The 13,864-nt window shown below is 47.5% G+C and overlaps 1 protein-coding gene across 3 annotated transcripts in view; it reads left to right on the top strand.

Moving 5' to 3' along the window:
* Window positions 1-13,864, top strand: part of LOC103823699 (contactin-4) — a 261,680-nt gene that overhangs the window by 159,507 nt on the left and 88,309 nt on the right. For 2 of the 3 annotated variants that reach the window (XM_050979442.1, XM_050979443.1), the window contains 2 exons: window positions 1,053-1,179; window positions 2,391-2,566. In XM_050979442.1, coding sequence (XP_050835399.1) covers window positions 1,053-1,179; window positions 2,391-2,566 — 303 coding nt within the window. Of the gene's footprint in view, window positions 1-1,052; window positions 1,180-2,390; window positions 2,567-3,218; window positions 3,242-13,864 lie in introns of those variants that run through there. The other variant, XM_050979444.1, reaches the window with a different exon arrangement.

Here is a 13,864-nt window from a genome sequence, read left to right as displayed (position 1 = left end):
ATCCCTGCAAGTCCCTGCACACTGCAAGAGCAGAGTCTGCAGGGCAGCAAAAGAGTGGAAAATGATTCAAAAATGTTAAATCAAGGTTCCTTCCAGTCAGCTGAAAGACTTTCTGACTGTGAGCACTTCCAGCATGTCCTCACTTGCTCTGAACTTGGAGGAGCAGCCAGACATTGACACTGATGAGAGCAAAAGTCTTGCTGAAATCAAGATAGCTGATCTTTTCAGACAGGAAAAGTTGGTTTCCTTTGTGTCCTGAAGAGCCACTGTGGAGATAGAACTGATCCAAACAGGATGGAGAGCAGGGAATTCAGTCAGAGCTTTCCGAGGTGTTTTGAGCAGGGTCAGTGAATCTCCTGAAACTCTGCAGAGCGGTGGGCAGGGAAGAGCTGCCCCTCAGGGATGGGCCTGTGAGCAGCTCCCAGGTCTGAGAGAGGATCAATTGATAAGGTGAAGTGGTTGAGGAGAGAGGAAAGGAGAAAGGGAGGACTTAACAGCTCAAAAAACCAGAGTGTCTTTTTAAAATGAAGGAGGAAAGTCAGCTCAAGGGAGGCTCCCGTCAGTAATCACCCAGCTCAGAGTGCTGGACTGCTGGAAACGACTCCTGAGCTCCTTCAAGGTCCTGTCAGCTTGTTTTGCCAAAATATTTTCCCTCTCCTACCTATATCTAGTGTGGGTTTGTAATGCTCTGAAGGGCAGGAGTGTGGAATGTCCTTGTCAGGGCTGGGAGTGTGGGGCTGGTGCCAGGGGCACTGTGCTCTGAATTGAGCTCTGCTGTGACAGCAGTGCCTGTTCCCAGGGTTTGAACTTTGGGTGAGGTTCCACTCTGTGCTCTGTTCAGGGCAGGACATTCTCATGACTCCGTGTGAGGTTCAGTGGCTTTTGGGGGAAAAAAAAATTAAAAATTGCTGTTATCAACTAAATAAAGTGACATTGGATCTTTGCCAAGGTGAATGGCAAAGGGCCTCTTGCTGCTGAGATTCTGTTTTATGTTTCAAGCCTGTGACAAGGGGGTTCCATGAGTGACCTGTCCCCTTTCCCTGTCCCTGCAGATGACAACAGCCTGCACGGGCCAGTGTTCCTGCAGGAGCCCGACAGCGTCATCTTCCCCTTGGACTCGGAGGAGAAGAAAGTGAAGCTGAGCTGTGAAGTGAAAGGAAACCCCCCACCAACCATTGGGTTTGTTCAGTGTTTGACTCTTCCTAGAGCCCTGCTGTGATCAGTGATGTCCCTGGAGGCTGCCACAGTGCTGGTCCCAAAAAATCCCCAGGGCAGCTCTGAGCTCTGCTCTGTGACCAGGGACAGGATCCAGGGAGGGGCTGGAGCTGGGCCAGGGGGGTTTGGGTTGGATTTTGGGAAAGGTTCTTCCCCCAGAGGGTGCTGGGCACAGCCCCGAGGCTGCCAGAGCTCCAGGAGGGTTTGGAAAACCCTCCCAGGATGTCCAGGATGGGATTAGGGGTGTCCTGGCCAGGATTTGGACTTTGGTGGTCCTTATGGGTCCCTTCCAGCTGAGGATGTTCTGGGATCCTGGGGCATTAGGAATGGAGGGAATGGGCACCAGGAAATCTCCAGGGATTACAGCTCAATTGCCAACCTTGGACAGGAGCTCTAAAATGCTGCAAAAGGATCTGAAATAGTCCTGGCTCTCAGATTAACCATCCTTTCCCATAAACATCCACCAAACCCCTCATTCTGTTCAGCTTCAGCAGCTGCTTTGGGGTCCTGGCAGGAAGGTGCTGTCCTCCTGCAGTGCTGCTGCTGGAAATCATTGGTGCTGCTCTTCTCTCCCCTCTGGTGCCTCTCACTCTGCTCACCTCTAAATGCCCCTCTCAAAGCAGTCAGAGTGCCCAGGGCTCTGCCTCTGTGCTGTCCCCTGCCACAGCCAGCTGTTAGTGCCATAAACCCCTGGATCCATGGTGCAAACACAGCTCCAGAGCTTCCCTGGGCACTCAGGAGCTGCCAGGGGCTGGAATTCCTCAGGGCTGGAATTCCTCTGTGCCCCACTTTGTGACCACATCTGAAATTTACAAACAAACAACCAGAAAGTCAGGAGAGGGGGGAAAAAATAATATCCTCAGTGGCCTTGAATGGCTCAGAGATCCTCTCTCAGGGACTCCCCCTTGCCAAGTGATCAATTCCAAAGAGCAGCAGCACAGCAACTACAGAAGCATTCATCATTTCAGAGACTGAAATATATGTCATGGATATTGCTCTTGCAGTTAAATACTGGAATGTTTCAATACAACTCAGGAAATTTGCATTTTTGTGCCTGTTTTTTTTTTATTTTGTTTTATTTTTAATAAGTAGTCAGAGCCATTCTAAACTTCAGGCTGTGTCTCCCACCAGCCAGGGCCATCAGCAGAGTTTAACTTTGGCATTGTGTGCTGCAGGTGGAAGTTAAATGGAAGCAGCATTGACGTGGGCATGGATTTCCACTACAGCCTGCTGGGAGGAGCCCTGCTGATCAACAACCCCAACAAAAGCCAGGATGCTGGCACCTACCAGTGTGTGGCCACCAACCCCTTTGGGACCATCGTCAGCAGAGAGGCCAAGCTGCAGTTTGCCTGTAAGTCAGAAGGAGCCTCTGTTCCCATGGTGTGCTGGAAAAACTGGGAGCTGGGGGTCTTTTACCAAGATGGGCTATGGGGTGTTTCTGTGGGAAATGGATTCTAGAAAGTTCCCAAGTGTGAGAACTTTCACCCAGTGTGCATCTGTGTGCAAACCTTGAGGTAAGAAATGCTGATTTAGAAATGCCATGGGATAGGATGGACATTATTGAGAAAGAAAAAGAACTAGAAACAAGTTTCAAAGGATGGCCTTGCAAAAGACTGAGTACTTTGGAGAAACAGAACTGTGAGAGATGCATTGTAGTGGGGCCCAGGTGGGGTAATTTTAGAGGATTTGCTTTAAGGCATTTCATGGTGTGGTTAAAGCTGATAAACCAAGGAACACTGACAGTTTATTGGAATTAGGAAATATTTGGCTTCTGATTGTGATGGTGTGAATGACAACATCTGCATTGTCTCACCCTTCACGTGAGACTGAAAATGGATAAAAGTTTTTGTAATGCCTCTCAGCTGCCCCATCTCTGGGAAAGTCAGGAAAGGGCATTGTCTGACAAACTGGTGCCCTTTGCTGATCAATAATCCCAACAAAAGCCAGGATGCTGGCACCTACCAGTGTGTGGCCACCAAGCCCTTTGGGACCATCGCCAGCAGAGAGGCCAAGCTGCAGTTTGCCTGTAAGTCAGAAGGCGCCTCTGCTCCTGTGCTGGAAAAACTGGGAGCTGGGGGTCTTCTCCCAGCTTTTCCTGGTGGGTTATGGGGTGTTCTCTGTGGGAAATGGGTTTGTTGAAAGTTCCCAAGTGTGAGAACTTTCACCCAGTGTGCATCTGTGTGCAAACCTTGAGGTAAGAAATGCTGATTTAGAAATGCCATGGAATAGGATGGACATTATTGAGAAAGAAAAAGAACTAGAAACAAGTTTCAAAGGATGGCCTTGCAAATAACTCTGGGTACTTTGGAGAAATAGGAATATGAGAGATGCATTGTAGTGGGGCCCAGGTGGGGTAATTTTAGATGATTGGCTTAAGGCATTTAGAGCATGGTGTGGATAAAGCTGATAAACCAAGGAACACTGACAGTTTATTGGAATCACAGGGATGGCAACCAGAATTAGGTGAGTTAGGAAACACAGAGTGATTTAGGTTTCCTACAAAGGCTCTGCCTCAGAGAAACAATAACAATGGGCATGGGAAGCTTCACCCTTCATCTGAGCAACCCCTTATTTTCCATCCTCATCTTGTGTTGTGTGGGTTTTGTTTTATCTCACTTTTATTCCTGAGGAAATGACTGTTGGGGTTTTTTTGAGAATGATGGGTGAGATTTGAGGGCTCCCCCTCCTTTTAAGAGTTAAATTGTGACTCTTGGGGCATCAGTAATGTGTGTTGTTCTTCCAGGGCTGTGATATTCTTCTGTAGCCTTTTCAGGGAAGATTAAGCTGTGATTGAGCCATTCAGCCTCCTGTGGAGGGCAGACAGGGTCAGCAATTTCATCCTTGAAATATGGATTTGGGTTACAAACTCATTATGATAAAAGTGCTAATATTTCCCCTGAATACTTGCTTTTTGATATGGCATTTTCATTTCAGGTTTGTCCTTTTTGATTTTTTCTTCCTCTCTCTTATTCCCCTTCTCTTCCCACTTTTATTTTTTTTTCCACGCTAGCTGTCTCTGAAATTGAACATATTTTCACTGAGTGAGGAATCTGCTGTGCCACAGTAACAGAATCTGGATTAATGATACCCCAGGCCCTGTGCTTATAGCAACACAGGCTTTCAGAAAATAAAAAAGCTTTAAACTCTTGAGTATGGATCTAATAATGGCTTTTCCACAAAGATCTACGGAAACACAGCTGAACTAGATTAAATGATTTGCTTTTTATTTTAGGGGCTGGGGCTTAGCTGGATGATTTTGTTCACTGTGCTATGGTTTCTGTTGGGAAATAACCCTGGAATCAAGCAGGAGCTGTGGCTGGGGGCAGCTCTGAGGCAGCATTTTGGGGCTGAGCCCACCCCTGCAGACCTTTGATCAAAGTTGGTTTTTGTGGCCCAGATCCTGCTTCCATTGGGGCTGCAGATAAAGCTCCCATTGATTTCTGGTGGCACCAGGGCTGGCCCACAGCCCTCCCAAAGTGATGAATTTGCAGCTTGTTCTGCCTGCTCAGCTCCTGTCCCCTGGGCAGGGCAGGGAGGATGAGCAGCCAGGGTGTCCTTGCCAGTTATTAAATCACAGAGCCACAGAATGACCAGGCTGGGAGAGACCTCCAGAACCATCGAGTCCAGCCCAGCCCCAGCACCCCAGCTCAGCCCTGGCCCCCAGTGCCACATCCAGGCTTTGTCAAACACCCCCAGGGATGGGGACTCCACCACCTCCCAGGGCAGAACATTCCAGAACTTTCTCACCTTTCTGTAAAAAACTTTTCCCTGCTCTCCAGCCTGAATTTCCCTTGGCCCAGCTCCAGGCTGTGAGCTCTGGTTGTGTCAGTCCCTGGAGACAGAGCCCAGCCCCAGCTGAGCACAGGCACCTTGCAGGAGCTGTCAGAGGGATGGGGGCACCCCTGAGCCTCCTTTTCTCCAGGCTGAGCACCCCCAGACTCTCCTCTCAGGGTTTGTGCTCCCAGCCCCTCCCCAGCCTCGCTGCCCCCTCTGGATGTGCTCAAGCTGCCCATGGAATGATGGATGGGATGGAACATCCCCCAGGGGCTGGAAGTTGTTCTGCCACTCTCTAAACTAGAGATCCATTCCTAGATCCATACTCAAGAGTTTAAAGCTTTTTTATTTTCTGAAAGCCTGTGTTGCTATAAGCCCAGGGCTTGGGGTATCATTAATCCAGATTCTGTTACTGTGGCACAGCAGATTCCTCACTCAGTGAAAATATGTTCAATTTCAGAGACAACTAGCTTGAAAAAAAAAAAAAAAGAAATAAAAGTGGGAAGAGAAGGGGAATAAGAGAGAGGAAGAAAAAATCAAAAAGGACAAAGTTGAAGTGTTTCACTGTGTCCTCAGTGCCTGAAGATCAGGGCTGGAGGCTGGCTGCTTTCCCCCTCTGGGCAGGGCAGCACCCTGCCTCTGCTGCCTTTGCCATTGGATTATTCATGAGGGATGATCCTTGGGGGCCCCTTCCTGCTCAGGATATTCTGATTCCATTTCAGGAACTCTTTTCTTTCTTCCCTGTTACCAGGACCCTCCTCTGAAGTGAAGGGAGTCACGCTGTTCTTTCTAAAAACTCTTCCCCACACACACTTTATTAAAAGAATTCATTTTATAGAAAGGAATTCATTTTATTGTTTTCTTTAAAAATAATTGTTAAATGTGAATTAGCAGCCAGGACCCAGCACTGCACAGGGCAGGGAGTGGCAGAAAACCCAGTAATGATGTGGCTGCAATGAGAATTCTTTGGGGCTCTGACCTGCCATCCCAAAATAATTTCACTGTGGTGGTCGAAAGAGAAAATGACTCCCAACATCCTACTGGAAAGGGTTTTTTCAATATTCCCATTGCCAGCATGTTTGCTGTTACATCTTTTACACGAGTCAATCCCATAATTTTCACTGTTAGTTGCCAAGGAACACGTTGTAATGGCTGCTCAAAGTCTTTGCTGGTGAACCCTCATTGCCCTCCAGTGCATTCATTTGATCTTCTGGAGGCTGAATTCTCAAGGAAGTCACTCCTTCAAGAACAATTAATAATGAAAACTTTTTTTTTTTGGAGGGGATCCACTGAATTCCAAACAACCAGACCCACAATCCCAGGGACTGATCCATGGGTTCAGCAAGAAAATGGGAGAATTTCCACAGGGATCACTGAAATTTGGGGGTTGATAAGAGCTGATGTGTTTTAAACCTTCTGGAAGTGCAGGAAATGCAAGAGGGTTTGGGCTGGAAGTGCAGGAAATGCAAGAGGGTTTGGGCTGGAAATGCAGGAACCAGAGGGTTTGGGCTGGAAATGCAGGAACCAGAGGGCTGGAAATGCAGGAAACAGAGGGTTTGGGCTGGAAATGCAGGAACTAGAGAGTTTGGGTAGGAATCAGAGCCAAGAGTTTGGGCTGGAAATGCAGGAACTAGAGAGTTTGGGTAGGAAATGCAGGAACCAGAGGGTTTGGGCTGGAAATGCAGGAACCAGAGGGTTTGGGCTGGAAATGCAGGAACCAGAGGACTGAAAGTGCAGGAAACAGAGGGTTTGGGCTGGAAATGCATGAAATGCAAGATGGTTTGGGCTTGAAAGGCAGGAACCAGAGGGTTTAGGTAGGAAATTCAGGAAATGCAAGAGGATTTGGGCTGGAAATGCAGGGACCAGAGAGTTTGGGTAGGAAAGTCTGGAAATGCCAGAGAGTTTGGGCTGGAAATGCAGGAAATGCCAGAGGGTTTGGGCTGGAAATGCAGGAAATGCCAGAGGGTTTGGGCAGGTTTTGGGAGGCATTTGGGATGGTTGCTGTGCCTGGCCCTGCTCACCCTCCTCGGGAGGTTTATTTCTCTGAGGTTTTACTTGTGAGGAGCAGCAACCCAGCCCTGCACATTTCCCTGGCTCCTTGCTCTGGAGTTTTCCTGGGCAGGGAAGGATCCCTGTGGAGTGCAGGGGTGGGGATCTCAGTCTTTGGGTGGGATCTGCTCACCTGCCCTCAGCTAAGGCAGTGCCCTGCCTGCCCTCATTCCCTGCATCCCTGTGCTCCAGCACTTTGCACCCCAGGACTGAAATAGCCCACTCAGCTATTTCTCACCCAGATGTCCCCTCTGATTATTCAGAACCTGCACTTCAAATCCCCAGCTTTTCCCACGGTTTCTTTCCTTTTTTCCCTTTCTTTCCCTTTTTCCCTTTCTTTCCCTTTTTCCCTTTCTTTCCCTTTTTCCTGGCATTTTCATCAGTGCATTCCCTCCCACCCAGGGCCACAATTCAGAGATAAACCTCCCAGCCAGCCACTGCAGCTGGCTGACACCAAGGGCCCACAAATCTGCTTTAAATCTTTACATTTTCTTCGTTTTTCTTACATCTTCAGAACTTGATTTCCATACCATGACCCAATTTCCCTGCATCCCCCATCTCACTGTCTCTCTCACTGTGCATTTGAAGGGTTTTGTTGGGAGCTGAAACCCTGGGAATAATCTTCATTTTGGAGCTGGGATGTCCAGTCCTGCCCCTGCAGAGACCCCGGTGTCCCCAGCCCCACTGGGGTGTGCCATCAGGCTGTGAGAGCAGCCTGGCTGGGCTGTCCCCAGATCTTAAATTTTGTGGTTTCCTACCAAATGTCAAAGCCCTGATTCCTCCTGCAGGCCCTCAGAGGAAGGATTTCAAGGAAAAATGCCATTGATATCAACCCCAGCCCCTCACCTGCCTGTCCCCCAGGACTGGGGCTGCTGTGACCTTAACTGAGGAAGGAGCACATTAATTGGCATTTTTCCATGTGTTCCCACATCCCAGAGTTTCTCTGTGCTGAAATCCTGGCTGAGCTGTGCACAGGGCAGGATCAGTGGCAGAGATGAGCTCCCAACCTCTGCTCCTTCCCCACAGTCCCTGCTGGGTGGAAAACTAGGCTAAGCCTCACGAAAGCTCCTCTTTTTTCCCTTTCTTTTCCTTTTTTGTTATTTTTTATTGTTGATGAATAGGACCATCAGGGAGTTTGCAGCAGAGGATGGATCTATAACCTACTTTACTTTCATCTGGGATGGAAGGACCCTTAAGTCAGAGCAGAAATGGAGGATTTTCACCTGCTCTGTTCCCCACCCCCCCAGGGTTATAAATAAACTGAATTCATTTTTCCTTAAAGCAGTGGCACTTGGAAACTGTCAGAGCACCTTGTCCTAAAGCTGGGGATCTCCAAACCTGCAGTGGTTTTGGGGAAGTTGTTTTGGTTTCTGGCTGGAAGGAGCTCTGGAGAGGGCAGGGGGCTGCATGGGAGGGGTTGGAGCCAGCTGAGCATCACAGGCCACTCACAACACCCAGATCCTCTTCTGCTTTAGGAATTCAGGCAAAAGCAAGGCACAGGCTGGATGGTTTTCCTCCTCTCTCTTCGTATTTATTCATTTTCCCTTTCATATGAAAAAATATTTAAAATGCAGATATTTTTTTTTTTTCTATCTAGGAGCTTTGTTCTTCAAAACTATATGATGATGTAGGTGTTTTGTTGTTTGGGGTTTTTTTAATGAACCCCCAAACTTCTTGTAAAAACTGATTTTGTTGGGTCATGTTTTCATGGTTTGTGGTCAGTTTTCTTGGTTTGTGTGGCTGGAGAGCAGGACAAGAAATCAGGAGGTTTTGTTGTTTCCTCTGTCATTGGGAACTTCTTGTGCCACCTCCCCTTTTGCCTCCAAACCTCCTGGTGTGTCAATGAAATAATTCTCTTGACCTGGCTGAAGAGACAATGATGCTCCTTGGATGATCCCTAGGGGTTCTGTATCAAATCAGTATTTTCTGTAAATGTGTGGAAGCAGCAGCTCAGGACCCAGCCTGGACCTGGCAAAGGCCAGAGCTGGGTTCTGCAGGAGAATTATTTCTGATTCTGCAGGAGAATTATTCCTGTTTCTGCAGGAGAATTTCTGTTTATGCAGGAGAATTATTCCTGTTTCTGCAGGAGAATTATTCCTGTTTCTGCAGGAGAATTATTTCTGATTCTGCAGGAGAATTATTCCTGTTTCTGCAGGAGAATTTCTGTTTATGCAGGAGAATTATTCCTGTTTCTGCAGGAGAATTTCTGTTTATGCAGGAGAATTATTTCTGATTCTGCAGGAGAATTCCTGTTTCTGCAGGAGAATTATTTCTGAATCTGCAGGAGAATTATTTCTGTTTCTGCAGAAGAATTTCTGATTCTTCAAGAGAATTATTCCTGTTTCTGCAGGAGAATTTCTGTTTCTGCAGGAGAATTTCTGTTTCTGCAGGAGAATTTCTGTTTCTGCAGGAGAATTTCTGTTTCTGCAGGAGAATTCCTGTTCCTGTTGATGGGATGCAAGGGCAGTGCAGAACAACTTTATCCCAGTGGCTGCTTCATCTTTATTTTGGTTTATTTTCCCTCTGGTTTCCCTCTGGAAAGCCAAGGCAGGAGCCAGCACTGGCACCTGGAGGATGGAGCAGCTTTGAAGGTGTTTGGGGAGGCTGTGCCACCTTGGTTTCCGTGTCTGCAGCAAACATGACTGGCCTGGCATCACCCATCAGGCCTGAGAGGGGAACAGAATGGAAAAATAGCAGCCCTGTGGTATTTGCTGAGCACCAAAATGTGAATTTCCACAGGGAGGCTGAGCCAGCAGCAGCTCTGAGGATCAGCAGCTCTGGGGGTACTTTAGCAAGGAAAGGGAATTTCCCTTGGAAGCAGGGAGTGATCACAGGTGGAGTGATGTTATCCAGGAGATCTGTGGTGCCCCTGGACCCCTGGCAGTGCCAAGGCCAGGCTGGAGCCTGGCACAGTGGGAGGTGTCCCTGCCCTGGCACTGGGTGGGCTGTAATGAATGCTGTGGCTCAGTGTTTGTATTTTCATTATTTGGGGTCTGGATTTGCATTCCTGCCACTGCCCAGAGTGGGAAGGGGCAGAAGGGGAACACGTGAGGCACCTGCAGTGCCCAGACCCCCTGAAAGAGGGGCACAACACCCCCTGTGCCCCTGCAAGCTCTGCTCTCTGCCCACTGCAGATCATCTCTGCTGCAGGAAAGTGCAAACTGAGCTTTTTTTCTTTTTTTTTTTTTTTTTTTTTATCTAGGAAAAGATAAAAAACTTCTGAGAGTGAAATAACCCCATTCCAGTCAACCCAAGGGGAAATGTCTGCCCAGATTTTCTAGATTAAAGTAATAAAATTTTCAGAGTCCTCAGCATTTTGTCTCAAGCAGAGGAGCTGCTTCAAAATAAATGTTTGAAATATTTCCTGTCGAAAGAAGGCAAACAGGCAGTTTTTATGAAGTGGAACATGAGGACAAGGAGGATTTTTTTTTTCCCATAATTTCATAGAGAAGAGTGGTTTGATTTTGGAAAAGAAAAATGGGTGCCTTGCAGGAATTTCTGAGAACATTCCTCAGGAGTTTCTGTTTCCCTGGAAGAGCAGTGGGGTGAAGGAAGGCAGAGGAGCCCTGGGGGTGCCCTGCAGCCTGAGGGGAGCGAGGAGCAAACCCCAGGGAGGTGGAATTTCAGCCTTGTGGGTGCAGAATCAGCCTGGCTTTAACTGCTGGGGTCAGAAAATCCAAGCACAGATCCCAGAGAGACAGGAGAGATCAGAGATGGGGGTGGTGAACTCAATGCTTTGTTAATAGTCTCAGGAATAAAGTCCCAGGAAAAATCCTTTCCAGCAGGGATAGGGGTGGGGGGAATGCCAAGATATTTACCTCCAGAACTTCTTTTCCTTCTTTTCTCCTCGGCAAAGTAGAAATCCCAGTGAAATTTCTGCTCTAAAGGTCAAATTAGAAAGCTTTCATCCCCAGACTTGTAAACTATTTCTCAAATCAGTGACTCTCGAAATTATTCATTAGAACACCAGCTCTTAAACTAAAATTCTATTAAGCTGTGTATCAAAGGGGTTTTATTCCAACCCACACAGCTCTCTGGGTAGTCCTGACACACCAGCAAGGACACAGCCTGAAGAACTTCATCTCTGGGAGCTGGGGAGAGGGATGGCAGAAAACCCAGCCTGAACACCAGGTGCAGTTTTAGACAGACAGTTTGGGGTGGTGGGGCCATAAATCCCTTCTCTTCTTCTCCTCCTTCTCCTCCTTCTCCTCCTTCTCTCCTTCCCTCCTTCCTCCTTCTCCTCCCTCCTCCTTCTCCTTCTTCTCCTTCTTCTCCTTCTTCTCCTTCTCCTTTTCCTCCCTCTCTCCTTCTTCTCCTCTTCCCTCTTCTCCTCTTCTCTTCTTCCCTTCTCCTTTCTCTCCTTTCCTTCCCTTCTCTCTTCTTTCTTCTCTCCTTCTTCTCCTTCTTCTCCTTTTCTCCTTCGTCTCCTCTTCTCCTTCTCTCCTCTTCTCCTTCTCCTCTCCTTCTCCTTCTCTTCCCTCTCCTCTCTTCTCCTTCTCCTTCTCCTTCTCCTTCTCCTTCTCCTCTCCTTCCTTTCTTCTCCTCCTTCTCCTTCTCCTTCTCCTTCTCCTTCTCCTCTCTCTCCTCCTCCTCCTCTTCCTTTTCCTCCTCCTCTTCCTCCTCCTCCTCCTCTTCCCTTTCCTCCTCCTCTTCCTCTTCCTCTTCTTCCTCCTCTTCCTCCTCCTTTTCCTCCTCCTCTACTCATTTTCTTTCTCCTTTCCTTTTCCCTTCCCTCCCCCATGGATTCAGGTGCACTGGATCCCCTCTCCAAAACTGGTTTTATATATTTTTTTTCTTTTTAATTTTTTAATATCTTTTTCAGCTCCCACAGTCTGCAGCCAGTGGAGTGGGATGATTTTGCCAATGTCTCCCTGCCCACCTGGCTGGGAGTTTTCTCCAGGACAGGAACCTGGGATCTGTTCTCCATGGAGAGTTGTGCAAACGTGATGAGAATAATTTGGGAAAGGGCATCCAGATATCCCTGGGGATGTTTGGATGGAGGTTCATTGCTCACTCTGAACCAGGGGGTTTGACCAATCCTTCCATCAGTTTTCTGTTGGAGATGTCATGGCCAGCCTAATCAGATTCCCTTGGGATGAGTCATGTGCTCTTTAATAAAAGGAATAATCTTCAGTTATTCCTGGATATGACCTTAAACATCACCCTAAACTTTAGATTCCTGGGATTATTTTGAAATTACCGAGGGGGTTTGAGAAGGCAAAGCCCATTATGATCTGCAAATCTCTTTAAGTCATGCTTAAAAATTGGCTCTGGGTGTCTTGGCTGTGGCAGGGTGCCCAAGGGGACTGGGCATTTCACACACGAGAAAGGCAATCACTCCTTACTCAGATCATTATTTCCTCTTGTTTGGGTGCTTTAAGCTTCATTTCATGTTAGTAAAGGTGGTGTTTTGTCCAGAACACTCCAGAACACTCAAAATTGCCAGTGAACGTGTGTCAGCCTTCTAATTTATCAGTTCCTAAATGATCAGTCATTTTTAACCATTTTATTTTCCTGTGCCCAAAGTGCAGCCACGTCTTAGGATGAAATACCAACCCCCCATGAAATACAGACAGGCTGGAAGAACTCCTGAAGTGCTGATCCAAGGATTTGTTGCTCCTCTAAGTGAAGCAGGAGTTCCCTAAGCCAAGACTTATTTTCAGGGCAGTAGGAATGGCACTGAGGCATGATTCCCAGGAATTCCCAGCTGGATGCAGAGATGTGTGGGAATCACCCACCCCCCTCCCTGCCTGTGCTGCTGCTGGGCACCAGCTCTGTGTCCCTCCCTGTGCAGGTCCCTTGGATATCTCATTTGGAGGGAATATTGATCCCCAGGGATGCAGCTCCTGTGCTTTGGGGGCTCCTTGCTGTTCACACCAACTCAGCTGGGTGATACCAACGATGTCTTATCAAATTTGCTTTGCAGAGCTCCCTAGACCAAGACTTTAAAGTAAAACCCACTAACATTTTTATTTCTCTAAGCCTATTAGCCCTGCTTTTCTTTGGCAATTAAAGCCCACTGATGTAGAAAGCAGTGATTGATGTGTGTACACTTCTGCTGGAAGAGAGCAGAAGCAGAAATCCTTTCATACCAGTTAAACAGGAGTAATAGGTGCAAACAGCACTGGCACTGCTTTTCTAATCACGAGGAAAAAACCCCTGAACTGCAAGGGCAAAGGGCTCACTAATGGTGAGGGTTTGACAGCGTGTCATTCAAGGCATGAGCTGCCTCCCACATGGCACAGTCACAGGGATTGGCTTTCCAAAGGACATGCAGACACCTGCCACCACCCATTTGCATCACTGACTCCTCATCTCATTTTCTGTAATATTTTTGGGGTGGTTTTTAACAGCCCTTGCACAGAGGGGTCTCTCCTAATTGCAGCACTGGGGTAATTACGAAGCATTTTGTGTTCTAAAAATAGGAACATGTGGAAAAAAATCAAAGCAAAGCATGGGAAGGCTCCTGGGGCAAAGAAAGGCAGCAAAACAGAGCTCAGCTTTCACAAAAAATAGGGATCTCTGTCACATCCCCAGTGCCCTGAGCCTGGCAGGCTCCTGAGGGAAGCTGTGGTGCTGCAGTCGGGGTCCTGGGGCATGCTGAGCTCAGGAATTCTCTTATTCCCATCTCTTCTGTTATTCCCATCATTTCTGTTATTTATTCCCATAATTCCTGTTATTCCCATTATTTCTCTTATTCCAATTATTTCTGTTATTCCCATTATTTCTGGTATTCCCATTATTTCTCTTATTCCAGTTGTTTCTCTTATTCCCATTATTTCTGTTATTTATTCCCATCATTTCTGTTATTCCCATCATTTCTAAT

Source organism: Serinus canaria, chromosome 12 (assembly GCF_022539315.1).
Source record: "Serinus canaria isolate serCan28SL12 chromosome 12, serCan2020, whole genome shotgun sequence".
Classification (NCBI taxonomy): domain Eukaryota; kingdom Metazoa; phylum Chordata; class Aves; order Passeriformes; family Fringillidae; genus Serinus; species Serinus canaria.
Note: the sequence above shows the minus strand (reverse complement) of the source record. Positions and strands in the feature narration are given on the sequence as shown.